The following is a 14,232-nucleotide window of genomic DNA, read 5'->3' as shown; positions in this document are numbered from 1 at the left end:
ACATGAGACAGAAACTTGTGACATATAAGGGGATTCAGCAAGGGGGTAAATATACTGAGGATAATTGAGAGCAGGGCTCCTCGTGGAGAAGGGAGTTATATACACAGAAAGGGGGAAGGCGAGAATACATTCTGTGATATCAGACTAGAACAGGGACTATTGGTGCGAACTCATGGCTTCTAACGTATACATATATGATCTTAAATATATGTCTGTACACTTATGTGTATGTAACTGTGTCTATGGATGTATACACACATATATGTTTCCCAACTCTGCCACTGAGAGACTCGAGGCAACAGCACCCTGGAAGCAGTGAGCACCCCAGTGTACAGATGTGGGCGTCTAAACTCCCCGCGGAAAGGACCCAGATCTAAATGCCACCCTCCCTGCACTTACAGAATCTCAGGCTCAGAGGACATCTAGGTCTGTCCTTTCACTTTAAGGGCGGGCACACTGCAACCCTAATTTCTTCTTTTCGTTTGGCATTGGCTTGCTTGAAATGACAGGAGAACAACAGTCATCTAATATCAACACAGAGTGTCTCACAATGGCTTTCTGAGGACAGGTGGTAGAAACTATTCCTTTCTCTCCTTCTTAGAGCGCTCCTGGTGGCTCAGATGGTAAAGCATTTGCCTGTTATGCGGGAGACCTGGGTTCGATACCAGGGTTGGGAAGATCCTCTGGAGAAGGAAATGGCAACCCACTCCAGTATTATTGCCTGGAAAAGTCCATGGATGGAGGAGCCGGATAGGCTACAGTCCATGGGGTCCCAAAGAGTAGGACAAGACTGAGCGACTTCACTTTCTTTTCACTTTTCTCTCTTTCTTATTAGGAAAACCAAGGCATCAAGACTCTGCCTGTGTTAGGAAAAGAACTGAGCTCTCGCGTACTGACTTAGAAGGGGGAAGCCACGTGTTTGCACAGCGGAGGTGTGTATTATTAGCTCTTTTCACAATAAACCTTCCTGGGGCTTCCCTGCTGGCTCAGACTGTAAACACTCTGCCTGCAATGCAGGAGACCCAGCTTCAATCCCCGGGTTGGGAAGATCCCCTGGAGAAGGGACTGGCTACCCGCTCCAGTATTCTTGCCTGGAGAATCCCATGGACAGAGAAGCCCGCTGGGCCACAGTCCATGGGGGTCGCAAAGAGTCAGACACAACTGAGAGACTGACACTTTCACAGTAATTCAGCTTTTCTTTCGGAGTTACCATGCAGACACCTCCTACAGCCTGTTGGTGTAGTTTCTACACAACAGATACCAGGTGTGTTGGCTGGGGAACCTGCCCATGACCCCAGATCCCAGACCTGCTGAGATAGCATTCCTCTGCTTGAAAAGGCAAGGCAGTTACTTACATTTTTAATGATCAGTGGGTATCTCGTTACTCGTTGCATGGGCTTCAGTATAAAACTAGACAGGGGCATTCCCTTACAGCGTGGGTCCATGGCCAGTCTCTGAAAAATAAGAGATATTTTTAATGTACTTTAAAAATCTGCAAAATCTGGTTAGTGACATCACATCAATGTTATTCACAACTCCCCACCCATCACATTGTCTCATTTATCTGGACAACAACTGGGGAGCCTGGAGCTGGAAGGACCAGGCTGGTTGCCCCGGGCCAGGGGGAGGCATGTTCCGGATGGAGAGTGGCAGCTGACAGCGGGTGTGACTCAGCGGCAGGGCTAACCCCTGCTCCCAGGTCCCACAGACCTTCCAGGGGATACTCAGCTCCTAACTTCCAGAGATGAGATTCTAGCTTTACAGAGAATATCCCCTCTGGATACCTGCCAAAACTCTACAGCATTCCTAGGAGCAAGGAGAGTCACAAAACTCTAGGGTCAGAAAAAGAATGCCTTTGAGTGCCAGAGATACTGCAAGTCCCAAAGTTCACTGCGCTGGTGGGAGCCCCAGGCAGGGTGCGGATGGCGAAGCTAAGACGCAATGCTCAGGCCCTCAGGACTCCCGCTGTCTCCACTCTGGACTCCCTCGCCTCTTTCTCTCCACTTTTGCCAAATGGACTGGAGGACAAGCGTTCTTCCGCACCAAAAGGTGATTCCTTGTTCTACAAGTCACAGGGTTATATGGTGACAGCTCTCTGGTCAGGCTTAATGCCTTAGGAACGGGTTTAATGCCATGACCTGGGGCCCAAGCCCTAGGGCCTGTCAGCGCCTGGACCCGCTCCAGCCGTGAACACCCTTATTCCAGGAACTCTTCGCAGCTGCCAAAGGCAGGACAAAGTCCTGCAGGGATGAGGCTGGGAGAGGTGATGAGGCGAGGCACGAGTAAGGGAGAGGAAATAAGGCCCCTCCCTGGGCTGAGGTCAGCACTTCCCTGAAGTTCAAGTGCATGCAGTGATGGACTCATTCTGCCTGAACCCAGGGGAGACCCTTGGCCCTCGGATGGACCCCCAGGGGGCCTGTGGTACCCACCAGTCCAGCACTACCTCCAGTCTCCAGCCCACCCTAGGCCTACTTCTTGGCCGTGTTTCTCCTTTAGAATGACTTCAGAAATTCCATTCATTGGATAGTAAATCCAAGCATTTAATGTCAGAAACAAGGGGAGAAAGAAAGAACGAGAACATGTGATGCTGTAGCCCAGAAGAGGCGGCATGTTCACCTCTCAGCGATGATGCCACAAACACAGTTATGGGGAAGGTGGGAAAGCTCTGTCCCCCACCCCAAATCCAGGAGGCACAAAGATAAGCTTGTCATTAGTATGATGACTCTGCTGCCCACTCATCAAAATGTGCCCACTTAGCACAAGTCATTTTAGTCTCTCCTCTCCCCCCTGGGAGAGGTGGGCGCTGATGGGGTGGGCTGGCCTGGCCAGCAGGGACCATCCCCGCCAAGGCCGGGTCCCAGGGCAGCAGGTCCAAAGCCTGAGGCCTCCAGCAGCTCGGGGCCCCTCCCCACAATGTCTTTGGTGGCACAAGACTCTCCAGACTCTGGTTATCCTACAAAGCAGAGGTCCTGTCATCTCACACTCACCCCCGCTGACTTCCTAGGGCTTGAGCTCACCGAAAAGAACCAACTAAGGCAGAGAATTAAAGGATCCGTTGTGATTCCCTTTGTCAGCAAAGGGCAGAGAGCAGCAGAAAAATGAGGGCACTCAGATTAAACAGAATAGGAGACCTGACACCTGCCAGTCCTCCTAGGCCTGAAAATGAGACGAAGGATTTTAAACCGGTATTGCAAGAACACCACGTGCACCTGGACTGCAGATGGGAGTTTCCAGCGCAGCGCTGGTCCCTCCCCGCCAAGCCCAGTCCCACGGCCCCAGTCACACCCGCCGGTGAGGGCCAGGCCCCTCCTGTGCAGCTGAGACCTTCCATGCACGCGCAATCGCACACCAGCTGCCTGCAGATGGCCCCTGGGGGGCAGGGACTCAGCTGAGCCGAGGTTCCTCACTTTGACAAACTCCTTGAAGTCCGGGGCCTCATCGGTCTTCTGCTGGATCAAGGCGGCCCCGTTGAGCTGGCAGCTGCAGAAGCGGATGTAGGGCTGCATGTGTGGCAGCTGGGCCGTCAGGATGTCCCCGATCATCTTCACGGGCATCTTCTCTCCAGACATCTTCTTGCGGACCCTCAGCGCTCTGCACGGAAATGCAGCAAGTGAGCACCCCACCTCCGCGCTCTGATGGGAGCACAGCACACTTCAAGGCACAGAAATGGGATGTGTGTGAGGGCACAAACCCAGGGCCACTAAGCATCTATGTGGGAGACAGGAACAGAAGAAGAAATGAGTCTGCTGCTACAGAGAGGTGTCCCTGGGGCATTTTTTTTGGCATGATGGTTATTGGCTGGCTCTTAGAAAGACTAAAAAAAAAAAAAAAAATTTTTTTTTTTGCCAAACAAGCCAGTATAAAAGACAATATTTTCATGTGGAAATATATAGAATCCTTCTTTTAAAAAAAATAAGTCAGACATGATCCCTGGGTGGATATCTCGCTTGATGCATGGTCCATCCAGGCTGGCCTGGCCTCAGCCCTGAATCCATTTCCAAGACCAGTGCTGTCACCCAAGGGAAGCTGTTGTGGCCAAGGGCCACGGAGGCTCAATTTCAGATCAAACAAAACACAATGAAGATGGCAAATCAACTGCCACAGGAAAATAATCCCATTATGTTCAGGAAAGTGAAAGTGAAAGTGAAGTTGCTCAGTCCGACTCTTTGCAACACTGTGGACTGTATGTAGCCCACCAGGCTCCTCTGTCCATGGGATTCTCCAGGCAAGAATACTGGAGTGGATTGCCATTTCCTTCTCCAGGGATCTTCCTGACCCAGGAATCGAACCCAGGTCTCCCACATTGCAGGCAGACGGTTTAACCTCTGAGCCACCAGGGAAGCCTATGTCCAGGAAAGCCAGGTTTAAATGATGGTCTGAACTATCTGTGCTTCACTGCTTCACTCCTGTGGCTAACTTGAAGTTGATTGGATTAAGAGAGTTCTGAAGAGAGAAGGCTATTTATATGATAATGGGTCAATGGACCCAAACAACATACGTCCTGGAAGTCGAGAAGGGACCAGAGGGACTGGAAAATGTTCGGGAGTTCACTGTGGTCTTAGTGCTCAGGGCCGTGGGAGCCGGGACTGTGCATCTCACCCTCCTAACGTCTATGGCAACTCCTAACCAACAACGATAAGAAGGGCACAGTACTGAGCTTCTACACAACAAGGACAGCAATATACCAGGAGGCGAGGCCACAACGTGGGAGGCCATGGGCGTGTTCTGCTTACCCTAGTGATTATGGATGATCAACGGATGGATGGATAGAACAGAATGGTGTAATACATGATTTCAACATAAGTGTAGGAGGATGTTACTATGAATTCCTCTGGTTGCCTTCATGGTTGTAGGTAGGGCTATATGGTTCCCAAAAGGTGCTGCAGTCTAAGTATTAGAAACTTCAGATTACTTTCTTTCTCCCACATCTTCGGTTAAAGAAAAAAAATTTTTAATCTTTGGACTGGGCAAGCAAGCTAAGGAAAGAAACTTTAGGGACAGTGCCTTATATGGTCTAAACAATGAGCGATTCCCCCCTTAAGCAGATGCTATTGTAGGAAGAGGTGCTGGTCATTGCTGGTTGGCTGGGGCATGAGGAGTGGCAGCTTGGTACTCCGAGGACAGCCAGGTGGCGGCTGCCCGCTGCAGGGCTGGTGTGGAGTAAAAATGTAAAAATCTGCTCAAGGGCGAAATCGCCACCAATTCTGGGGGACGAGTGTGGTGAGTAACCAGGTTATTAATACAAACTTCGGAAGGTGGAAACAGGAAGAAATTCCATCATTCCATGATTTTCCAATGAGGAGTAACACAGTCTTTCTGCAAGGGAATAAAAGTGTTTTTACCTGCCTCCCTCTTTTGTCTTTTATTTCTAAATGATGAGGAGACAAGGAAAAGGGAAAAGATGACAAGCAGATCATCACTGTGTTGAGGAAGTTAAGCCGGGTCCCAGGTTCTGGAGGCCCACTCTTGTAGATTTGAGTTGATGTTGTGGAGGGGGGCAAACCTGGAATCAGGCCCCTGCAAAGGACCAGGCACCTGTTAGGTTTAGCTGCGGACCTCATTCTGGGATGTTCTACTGCACAGGACTGGGCTGGAGGGGCTAGAAACAGGGGCTGGTACCAGGCTCAGGGATCACATCAGTGCTGCAGCCACAGTGCTGCCCCTGGGGACTGATCCGTAACCTCACAGAAAGCTCTATACACGCAAGGTCTTGAACCGCGACAGAAATCAACTCAGTCAGTGAATGCATCGGAGTGCCCGCTGTTTGCTGAGTGAATGAGTAACCCTCTGAAATTTGCGGATCAAGGGAACGGGCAAGAGAGTTGGCTTTCATGAATGTGTCCTAGACATCAAACACTTTTATTTTTTAAAGCATATATGACTTATTGGGTTGGTCAAAAATTTCATTTAGGTTTCTCCGTAAGATGGTATGAGAAATCCGTTATGAGTCTTTCAGCCAACCCAACAGTATCCCTCTTGACTGTTGGGGAAACTGAGGCATGTGGAAACCGAGTGACTTGACCAGAGTTACACAGCTCATGGGTGACAGGAAACCCTGGAACTCGGGGTAGGGGTGGGATCTGACTACAGAGCCCACAGAGTTTAAGCACCAAGGGCAGTCCCACCTCCACTCAAGCTGCCCTGGGCTCCCGGCCCTCCTCGCCACAGATGCAGCTCCTGCCGTCCCTCCAAGCGGGCCTTCCCCAGCCCCCTGCTCCGCTCTCCCTCCTGGCCTTCCTCTCCCCCCGCCCAAGGCACTCCCACCTCCCCTCTCACCCTGTCCACGCCCAGCCAAAGTCCTTCCTTCCTTCCTTTTCCCCATCCTGTCTTTACCCACCAGGGTATCTTTTTTTGGCATATACCTCGGAGTATAGTATACCTCGGGCTTCCCGGGGGCTCAGATGGTAAAGCATCTGCCTGCAATGCAGGAGACCTGGGTTCTATCCCTGGGTCGGGAAGATCCCCTAGAGAAGGAAATGGCAACCCACTCCAGGATTCTTGCCTGGAAAACCCCATGGACGGATGAGCCTGGTGGGCTACAGTCCACAGGGTCGCAAAGTGTCAGACACGACTGAGCGACTTCTCTCTCTTTGGAGTATGGTCGCTTTACAATGTCGTGTTAACTTCTGCTGTGCAGAGACGTGAGTCAGCTATAAGTGTACACACACCCCTTCCCTATGGAGCCTCCCCCCCACCACCACTCCATCCCTTAGGTCATCACGGGGCACAGAGCTGAACCCCCTGAGCTATATAGCGGATTCCCACCAGCTGTCTATTCAAGGTACGTTTTCTACTTCTAATTCATTTTTCTTTGTTTTTCTGCCTTAAAGAAAATTGTGTCTTCTTCTTAAATTATTCTTGTTATCTTCTTCTTATCATACTTAAGTTGAAAATTGAATACTTAATATTTAAGAAAAACTTTTTTTGGAGAAGCTCTTTCATTTATTTTTATTTCTTCAAGCAAGGAAACAGGAAAAGATCTCGATAAAAACCATTGCCAGCACTTGGTCCCACATGCCCTATCTCACTACTGCATCCCTTCTCCTATCTCTTCTAATAGCCACTCCTAAAGGTCTGCATCTAGCTCTTAATTGTAAAATGTTCTAGATTCTTCTGTCCTACTCTCCTTTTGAAGGCAAATTTCTCAGCTCTCTGCTCACAGGTAAAAGAGCCCAGAAGCAAGTAAGAAGTAAGAAGTCTGAGTAAGAAGTCTGAGAGCCCCAGGTAGCCCCCTTTTATGTTCGTTATGTTTCTTATTTATCTGTTTGATAAACCCTATGTCCCCTTTTAAATACAAGTTGTCGCTGGCCCTTGGATCAGGCACATGAGTGACTGTCCACTGCAGCCCTCCAGGGAACGAATATCAAAGTGCTAGTTGCTCAGTGGTGCCCGACTCTTTGCGACCCCATGGACTGCAGCCCCCCAGGCTCCTCTGTCCATGGGATTCTCCAAGGAAGAATACTGGAGTGGGTATCCATTCCCTCCTGGTGACTCAGAGGGTGAAAAGTCTGACTGCAATGCAGGAGACCCAGGTTCAATCCCTGGATCGGGAAGATCCCCTGGAGAAGGAAACGGCAACCCACTCCAGTATTCTTGCCTGGAGAATCCCCATGGACAGCAGAACCTGGCAGGCTACGGTCCCAGGGTCACAAAGAGTCAGGACATGACTGAGCAGCTTCACTTTCTCCAGGAGATCTTCCCAACCCAGGGATTGAAACTGGGTCTACCGCATAGAAGGTAGATTCTTTACTATCTGAGCCACTGCCTTAAATTCTCTTCATCCTCAAATGCCTCCCTCTTCCATCGTGCCAGAAGCCCTAAATCTTCCCATTGCTGGAATTAGTCCTTTGCACAAAGACGTTAAGTCTATGCAGTGAAATTGTATAATCTACAATATGGGCGCTCACCATACAATTCTTTCCATTTTTCCTGGTATGTTTGAAAACTTTTCATAATAAGATGCTGCAAAGGGAAAAAAGAAGAGAAGAAAGAAAGAAGGAAATCAGGTCCCCAGAAAGCTCTTGCTAAATACAAGTATTAATATTTTATCTGGAAGATAAAAAGCTTAGCCAAACTAACCAATCAGGTCATCAGAGATGGTAGAAGGTGGTGCCCGGTGGGGCCATAATTGGCAAAGTACCAACTGAACACCAAATCTACTTGCTCCCTGGAATAACCCTGCATGCTAGACCGGGCAGGTGCTCTGACTGCAATCCTACAGCTTCTGAAACAAAGGGTTGGGGAGTTACCTGCCTGAGATAACTGCCCAAAATGAGCTAGAAGGTGCTGAAGCCCAGATGAAAAATTGAGATGCCCGCCTCCTGGTGTCAGCTGCTTTCCATCGAGGATAGAGCCGGGTGGAACCCCTAGTAGGCCCTGAGCGGCATCCACAGAGCAGCCTGGAGCCCAGACCACCTTCTGTGTGGCCTTGGACAAGTCACTCGGCCTCTCTGAGCCTTGTTTCCACAGCAGCAAGAGCGCTCTAGATTCCTGCCTCTGGGGCTGTGGAGTGCATCGGTGCTAGGAGGAGGGGCACACGGGCCTGGCCTTGACAGAGCTCAAGAAAGGGGCCTGCGGCTCCCTGTCAGGAGCAGGAGGGAGGGTTAAAGTGCGAAGGCAGAAAAGCAAGGAGGACCCTGCGGTGGGGGTGAGGGGCTCTCCGGAACATTGGACACGTCTCCCCTCCCTTCACCCCCTCACACACTCACCCAAGGAAAGTGGTGTTACCACGTAGGTGTGTTTTCCACAGCAGGTCTGTGCGTGTGTTTCAGAACAACTCGTCTCCTGCCCTTTAGGTTTAGTACTTGTAGGTTCAGGGATTAATGAGCCCACCTGCCCCCAAGTGACAAGGCAGCCTCTCTCTGAAGGCAAGAGTGGGTGCTCAGCGCAGCCAGGGCCCAAGCCCAGCACTTGTATGGACCAGGCACTTGGAGTCTAAATGCTCCTTGATGAGAACCCTGTGTGGTGGTTGCTACCCCATTTTACAGATGAGCGCTCTGAGGCTCGGGGGCACAGGTGACGGCCAGGGTGTGAGCCCGAGAATCCGACGCAGATCTATGCTAGAAGACGCTGCAGCGTCTTTCTCAAGGGAGAGGAGTGGAAACACTCCTCTAAACCATTCTCATCCCGTCGTCTCTGATTACTTGTCTTCTGGAACGTGCAGAGAGAGGATGTTACGCTCTGGCTTCATGTCCACCTCGCCGCACCTCTCTTCCTTCGTCCACCCCCAAACACACTCACAGTGGAGACCTGAAATCACTCCAGCAAATCCCAGGGGCCACATCCAGGAAAGAGCTGCTTCCCATTTACACGAACCTAAAGATCGGGAGGAACCATCAGTTCCCAGGGCCTGGGTGCTGCCCCTGGGATCCCAGGATCACTGTGGACCTAATCTGTGTTCTAGCAAGTGATGCTATACTGAAGGCCTGGCGGACAGAGATTGGAGGTTTCTTTTTAGGGATTGGATGGTACAATCCAATACCTTCCTTTTACAGGTGGGGAAACTGAGGCAGGGCGGTGAGAAGGGCTCCAAGCCCAGGTCTCTAGACTCCCGGCCCAGTGTTTCTCCCTGGACCCGCAGCTGCGACTGGGAACTAAAATATGAATAAAATAGCCACTGCTTCAGGACAGCATCTCAGAGGGACATCCTGAGAACCACTGTGGACGGTGGCCATGGATGGTCCCACTGATTCCCGTCTTCAGGAGGCAGGAAAGTCCCAAGAGACCAACGTGCCCCACTGTGGATCCTGGGTCTGAGGGAAGGCATGGGGCCTGCCCCCCACCCCGGGTAGGGCTGGTCAGGGATCAAGACCCAGGATCGGCCCTTCTCTGCTCATTCTAGAACCACGGTAAAAGCAGGAACTGGGAGACCCGGGCAATCCACCCTCCCCAGGGAGAACTGGGACTGTGATTCTAGAAGGCATCGAGGCGAGAAAGAGAGATGGTGTCTGTGAGCGGAAATGAGGAAGAGAGGTAGGGAGACACGCGGCGGGCATGCACAGACAGGACACACGCGTGAAGCCACGCAGGGTGCTAGTGTGTGAGCGCGAAGCCAGGCGGGGTTAGAAAGGAGAGGCTTACTTCAGTAGTTTGATATTACACATAATCAGCTCCTTCCAGTTAACAAAAATCATAGCACCCTCTTTTTCTGTCAGCAGCTCAGACTCCATCAGGGGTTTCTGAAAGATCTACAGATGCAGAAAACGAAGCAGTTCAGAAAGCAAACAGTTAGCTTGAAATTCAAACACACGCAATGCACCGGTCTGTTCAGAGCAACAGGAAGGCCCGAGGCGTCTGCAGCCCTGCTCGGGGGCTCAGAAGCCGCCAAGTTTCTGAAGCAAGTGGTCCCCCCTCTGCTGCAGGGGGCATGGGGCCAGGGTTCCCCATCGGGTCCATGCACAGGTTTACAAGGGGGCCTGCTAAACTCTGGAGGACGGGCCTGAACTTGGCTGGGACTCAGCTGGGGGCTCTGGACAAAGGCACTCACACTCTCACCAGCTGGCCATGGGCCAGACGTGGGGGTTGAGAGATGCCCTTGAGTTGGTGGGGGGTGGCTCACACATTCCTGGCCCAGCATCTACAGCCCAGACAAGCCTCAGGAGCTCCCGGGGAGCAGGGCCTCCACCCAGCAGCCTTGGGGACGGGATGGACCCCACGGCCCTGCCCACAGCTGGACCTGGACCTCGGGCAGAGCCAGGGGGTGCAGGCCTAGCCCCGAGGGGGCGCGGCTCCTCTCCTGGACTCCAGGCCTAGCCCCGAAGGGGTGGGCCACTTGCAGTGCATCACGGATCTCAGCTGAGCACCCCCATGGCAAGCCCCCTGCCTAGAGAGAGGTGGTTGTTACCGCTGGAGGCAGGCCACTCACTGGAAGTTTCCTTAGGGACCTAGTTTTTTAGGGACCTTAGTTTATTTCAGCCTGTCTTTGAAATAAACTTGGCCAGGCTGAGGCTGATCCCTGGGAGCCCCTACCCTTCACAGGTCCTCAAGCTGATGTTGAATCAGGCCTCACCACGCACAATATGCCACATTTAAGGGCGTGACATGCAAACCCTCAACATCCGAGACTCTTAGTGACAGTCCCGTGTCTTGAGAAAGTGGTGCTTTCATCCCAGTGCTTCCTAAGCACTCATGATGGCCTTGGGGGCCATCAACCCACCCTGCGTCCGGGACCACTCCACACTGGGTCAGCGAGCCCTGTCTTCCCAGGTTAGTAAGGAGGAGATGATCAGGGGAGACGGTTTCATGACTGTTGGGGGTGGGGGTGTGGTTCCCACACTCTCACAGTACTTCGCAGACTATAGGGGCACCTGGACACCCAGCTTGGCAAGCCCCCGACCCCTAACACATCAACATCCCACGTGTCTGGACCAAAAGCTTCCCGAAAAGCAGGGGGTTCCCAACTCTGCATCTTCTCATCCGCCTGGACCAGGCAGCCAAGGCCTGTCAAGAGTTCCCTGGGAGGAAAGCCAAAATGAGGCATCGTCCCAGATGGGGTCGGGGGTGTGTGCAGGGGGACCTGGGGAGGAAGCATCTTCATTCCCTTTCACAGACCCTTCTCGGGAGTGATGGGCGGCATGAGGAATAACTCAAGCTAGCAGCCTCCCGGCTGCCGCGTTGAAACGCCACTGCCAGGGGCTGGGAGGTGGCACTCCATGGCGTCAGGTAGCTGGTGGCAAGTTGTCTGAGTGGGGCCCCGATGCCCACCTCACCGCCCGCGTGTCCTGCCCCAGGCCTCCTCTCGGGCTTGAGGGACCTCTGCCCCCTCTGTGGACAGGACTCCCAGTTGACCATGGATGAGAAGCAACCCTCTTCTCTCGGGAAAGCATCTCCTACGTGACGTCCTGTCCAGAGGCTCCCAGACACCTGAGAGCTTCTCAGCCTGGGAAGGAGGACCCCGCCTCCTTGACAGGGACCCCGGCCCCCCGCCCGCACCCCCAGCCACCCTCACCTCTGTGACAAGCTGCAGGTCATTCACGTAGTTCTCCTCTGTGACGATGAGCTCGTGGATGTACCCTTGTCGCTTTCTCTCAGTTGGGGTCAGCATATCCAAGAGGTGTAAGTCTGAACACCCTGCAAAACACAACCACAGGAGCGTTCAGTCCAGGCCCGGGGAGCTTCCAGGGGAAGGTTCCCCAGGGCCCTGCAGCCTCGGGCCGGGGGGACCGTCGTCGTCCCCTGAGCAGATCGGTCCAAGTCCTACACCAGCACTTGCGAAGGTGAGCTGATTTGGAAATAGGGACTCCAGATGCAATCAAATTAAGATGGAGTCACACTCCAGACTCCACAGGGCAGGCCAGTGGTTACGACTCTGTACTTCCATTGCGGGGGGCCTGGGTTCAGTCCCTGGCTGGGGAACTAAGATCAGTGCATGCCATGTGATGTGACCAAAAAATAATTAACATTAAAAAAAAAAGATGAAGTCATATTCAGTTGGGGCAGGACCTAAGTCAATATGACTGTTGTTCTTGTGGACACAGAGACAGACAAGGAATGCCACATGATAACAGAGGCAGAGACTAGAGAGACGCGTCTACAAGCCAAGGAACGCCAGGCATTGCTGGCAGCATCAGCTCAGGGAAAGGCATGGAACACACTCTCCTCCGAAGCCTTCAGAGGAACGTGGCCCTGCCCACGCCTGTCTAGAACTAGGACAAAATTAATGTTGTTTTAAGCCCACCCAGTTTGTGGGCATCTCTTTTTGCCTTTTCATACTGTTCATGAGGTTGGAAAAGACCCTGATGCTGGGAAAGATTGAGGGCGGTAGCAGAAGGGGGCGACAGAGGACGAGATGGTTGAATGGCATCACCGACTCAATGCACATGAGTTTGAGCAGACTCGGAGACAGTGAAGAACAGGGAGGCCTGGCGTGTTGCGGTCCATGGGGTCGTAAAGAGTCAGACACGACTGAGCGAGTGAACAGTAAGTTTGTGGTCATCTGTTACAGAGCCGCAGGAAGCTAACACAGACGGTGCACGCCTGCTTCAGCAGAACCACTGAGTGTTGAGAGTGCGAAGCCGTAGTGACAGCTGGCTGACGCTCCGCGAGGGCTCCCTCCATGCCAGGTGCTGGATCCTGACAGCTGTGTTTAACGCTCACTTAGACCCTACAATTATTTCCATTTTACAAATGGAGAAACTGAGGCTTTGAGAGGTTGCCTCACCCAAACTCTGTCAGCAGGGTGATGATGGTGAAGCCAAGACAGGACCCTGACACTGTGATCAGAGCCTGGGCTCCTACCTCAGATCACTGCTGTTGGGTCCCAGCTACAGTGGGGCAGATGGTTATCTCAGGTCTGGTTTATGGAGGATGAGGTGGCTATGCCGAGGTTCTCAAGGGGCCTGGGTTCAGGGCCAATGTGGGCACATCCAGACACTGCTGGGCAAACTCCTGGACCAGGCTGCAGCCCTGCACCCACGGGACCTGGGTGGCTAGCATGCAGACTGGGAACCCTGCTGGGTGCAGCCGGGCGCAACTGTGGCCGCGGTCCCCAGGGAGTGGGTTCTGTGGCCCTGCAGGGGGTGGGGGTGGGGCGGGCAGGCACAACAGGTGATGCCTGCCATGGTTTCCACTCACTTAGCTGGTTATTGGGGTTTGTCTGCCTCGAATTTTCTCAGGTTATAGTTAGAGGCTTCCCCCTGACTTGGGCACACTAGAATGTGGGGTGGGGAAGCTCGATTCTCTGGGGTACCCCCCATGCAGGTCTGGACCCACCTCTTCCAGGTCAGGATCCCCCCATCCTCCTTCTTTTTATCAAGGGTTTCTTTTTTCAATCACAGGAACCAGATTTGTAAAGAAGACTGGGAGGGGTCTTGGGTGTAGTTGGAGGTGAGGGCGTGGAGCCCCATTCACTCGCTGGTCTCATCCCTCCTTCTCCCACAAGGGGGCAGCGTGGAGCACAGTGTGAAACCCGCCACTGGACACCAGTGGTTCTCAAAGTGGGGTCCCCAGGCCAGCAGCATCAGTAGCACCTAGGAGCTTATGAGAAATGCAGAGTCTCAGGCTTCTGCTGAATCGACTGTGGAATCAGGGCCCAGGAGTCTGATTTAACAAGCTCTCTGGGTGACTTTTTAGGGACACTAAAGTTTGAGAGGGCTTCCCTGGCAGCTCAGACTGTAAAGACTCTGCCTGCGATGTGGGAGCCCCAGGTTTGAACCCCAGGTTGGGAAGATCCCCTGGAGAAGGCAATGGCAACCCACTTCAGTATTCTTGCCAAGAGAATCCCATGGTCAGAGG

At 52.7% G+C, this 14,232-nt stretch overlaps 1 protein-coding gene across 7 annotated transcripts in view; it reads right to left on the bottom strand.

Annotated features, from left to right (window-relative positions):
• ITSN1 (intersectin 1) overlaps positions 1-14,232 on the bottom strand; it is a 246,668-nt gene that overhangs the window by 28,427 nt on the left and 204,009 nt on the right. For 6 of the 7 annotated variants that reach the window (XM_070455186.1, XM_020892645.2, XM_020892648.2 and 3 more), the window contains 4 exons: positions 11,948-12,069; positions 10,081-10,187; positions 3,408-3,591; positions 1,356-1,454 (listed from right to left, as the gene is read on the bottom strand). In XM_070455186.1, the coding sequence (XP_070311287.1) occupies positions 1,356-1,454; positions 3,408-3,591; positions 10,081-10,187; positions 11,948-12,069 (512 nt within the window). Of the gene's footprint in view, positions 1-1,355; positions 1,455-3,407; positions 3,592-10,080; positions 10,188-11,947; positions 12,070-14,232 lie in introns of those variants that run through there. The other variant, XM_070455188.1, reaches the window with a different exon arrangement.

The sequence above is a fragment of the Odocoileus virginianus genome, chromosome 25 (genome assembly GCF_023699985.2).
Source record: "Odocoileus virginianus isolate 20LAN1187 ecotype Illinois chromosome 25, Ovbor_1.2, whole genome shotgun sequence".
NCBI lineage: Eukaryota > Metazoa > Chordata > Mammalia > Artiodactyla > Cervidae > Odocoileus > Odocoileus virginianus.
Note: the sequence above shows the minus strand (reverse complement) of the source record. Positions and strands in the feature narration are given on the sequence as shown.